Source organism: Oxyura jamaicensis, chromosome 6, assembly GCF_011077185.1.
Source record: "Oxyura jamaicensis isolate SHBP4307 breed ruddy duck chromosome 6, BPBGC_Ojam_1.0, whole genome shotgun sequence".
In the NCBI taxonomy this organism is placed as follows: domain Eukaryota; kingdom Metazoa; phylum Chordata; class Aves; order Anseriformes; family Anatidae; genus Oxyura; species Oxyura jamaicensis.
The window spans coordinates 16,058,738-16,060,942 of record NC_048898.1 but is presented as its reverse complement, the minus strand read 5'-3'; the positions used below and the strand labels follow the sequence as shown (position 1 = coordinate 16,060,942).

The window sequence follows — 2,205 nt, the reverse complement described above, 5'->3', positions numbered from 1 at the left end:
TTATATATCTGTGAAAATGCAGCTGATGTGACAGCATATGCAATAATCATGACTCAGTCGCACATAAGGACTGTGAAGAGAAATCATACAAAAGCTAGATAGAAGGTTAATTATATTCATTGTCAAAATCAGATGCAGGGAAACCAGGCAGGGAAAAATGGAAAATCAGAAGGCACTGTGTTATCACACAGATCCACTTTCATGTGACAATGTGTCTTCTGTTCTCCTCCAGACAGACAGATTTCATTGTGATGTGGTGGTATACAAACATCTTAATTGCCTCACAGAGATGGACACTACGTTTTCAACAACCAGCACCACAAATATGCGTCACTGGTAATCACTCCCCTCAGACTGTAAACTGATCATTTGCGTAACAGTATTAATTATGAAGGTCTCTATTTTTCACCAGTCACTCAGCAAAGAGAAACAGTTTTATAGCTTGGACACCTTTGCTCCAAGCACTCTCACATGATTGATTTTCTTATCCTTAGACAGAAAGATTTATACCAGCTTTGTACAAAGCAGGCTCTGCATGACCACTGATCTTTGACTTTGGAGATAAAGGCTACCCATCCTTACTCACCACACACTCTCCAGCATGCTGTCCAACAGCTTGATGCCAACATATTAAATGAAGAGTGTCACAGTTGCCAGTTTCAAAGCACAGCTGCAGCTATGTATTAAGTTGCCCAATTTTAAAGGTGGCAACGTGAAGATATAATGGGCAGATGTTAAAGAGCTTGCTTACTTCACATGAACTCTCCGCTGACTATGCAAAATTAAGCACCGAGGCTTAGTTTGATGCAAACGAAATGAGATCAAACAGCTGCTTTCTAACATGCACGCCTCACACATTAAACCTCTCCATGACGCACCAAAGCTCCTGGAGCAGGAACGTTTTAAAGCCTTATGCAATTTGACCTGGACACACCTATAGGAAACGAAGGGTGCAGAGCGAAAGCCTAAGAACAGGAGCTCCAGTTTTTACAGGTGCACACACCAGGGAATGCACTTCTAGGAAAAGATAAATCTGCTTATGTTCCCTAGCATTAAGCTTCCTTTGTGGCTTTGACAGGTATTCCCCAAATTGCTAGCACACGGGTAGAAAGTATTTTTTTTATTGGGCTGCTCCCGATATGCTTCAGTGATCAGGTTGAAGCTGCTTATCCTCTGATGGCATTCATCAGTTAATGAAATAAGCTGAAATTGAGAAGACCCAGTCATGCTCAAGTAGTCTGTGATGTGGAAAGGGCTTGAGGAGGTAACCCAGCCACGGGGAGCAGCGCCTCGGGAGCCCAGGGCTGAAGAGGAAGGTGCGGTAACCACCACTGTGCTCTTTGGATGGAAAACAGCTCCCTGGAGACGTTCTCGGTTATTCAACCCCCTACCTGATGGACCAGTGCCAGACAACTGATGCAGGTTTTGGCTGGCACAGCTTCACCCAAATGAGTGTTTTGTGTAGGGGCGGGACCGCTGGCTCCTTCGGCGCTCCCATCCGCGTGCAGGACACCAACACTCTCGAGTGAAACAATTGCTAGAGGCGAAAGGCAAACGCTGCAGCCACCTGCTGTTCTCGGAGTTTGCCAAGCTGACGTTGGAAGCGATGGGGGGAAGGCTTTGAACCAAGCGGAGCAGCCGCAGCCCGACGGGCGCGACACCACGGGCGGTGTGATGGCGGCGCCCCCTGCCCTCCCGCGGCCACTGCACGCTCGCGCAGCACCGCCCGGGCGGCTCGGGCTGACGGACAGGAGCTGAGAGCGGCGCCGCCCAATGAGCGAGCTGAGGGGCACGGAGCCGGTGCGCGCCAGGATCCAATCGAAGAAGCTGCGGGCCCGGAGGGGGCGGGAGCAAGGCTAAGCTCCAGCCGCAGCAGCGTGCTCTGCCCCAATCGGAGCACCATCCCTCACCCCTCCCCGCGGATTGGCTGACGGCTGCCAGGCGGTCCTTAGCACACCGCTTTCCCCAATAGAAACACTGCGCTGCGTGATAGGCGTCCCGCTCAGCCAATCACTATCGCCACCGCGCCCTCCTACCCTCTCTCTTTCGCAAAATGGCGGCTCCGGCACCCGCTGCGGCCCCGGCGCCCGCCGCCGCTCCCCCGGCTCCCAGCCCGCCGGCGGCGCCCCCCGCCGCGGCCGCGCCCTGGGACTCGGAGACCACCATTTTTTTTTTTTTTTTTTTTTTTTTTTTTTTTTTTTTTTT

At 51.4% G+C, this 2,205-nt stretch overlaps 1 protein-coding gene across 1 annotated transcript in view; it reads left to right on the top strand.

Moving 5' to 3' along the window:
• Positions 1-2,038: 2,038 nt before the first annotated feature.
• Positions 2,039-2,205, top strand: part of EIF3F (eukaryotic translation initiation factor 3 subunit F) — a 12,498-nt gene continuing 12,331 nt past the window's right edge. Inside the window, exon 1 of the mRNA XM_035330570.1 lies at positions 2,039-2,124. Coding sequence (XP_035186461.1) covers positions 2,054-2,124 — 71 coding nt within the window. The 5' untranslated portion in view covers positions 2,039-2,053. The remainder of the gene's footprint in view (positions 2,125-2,205) is intronic.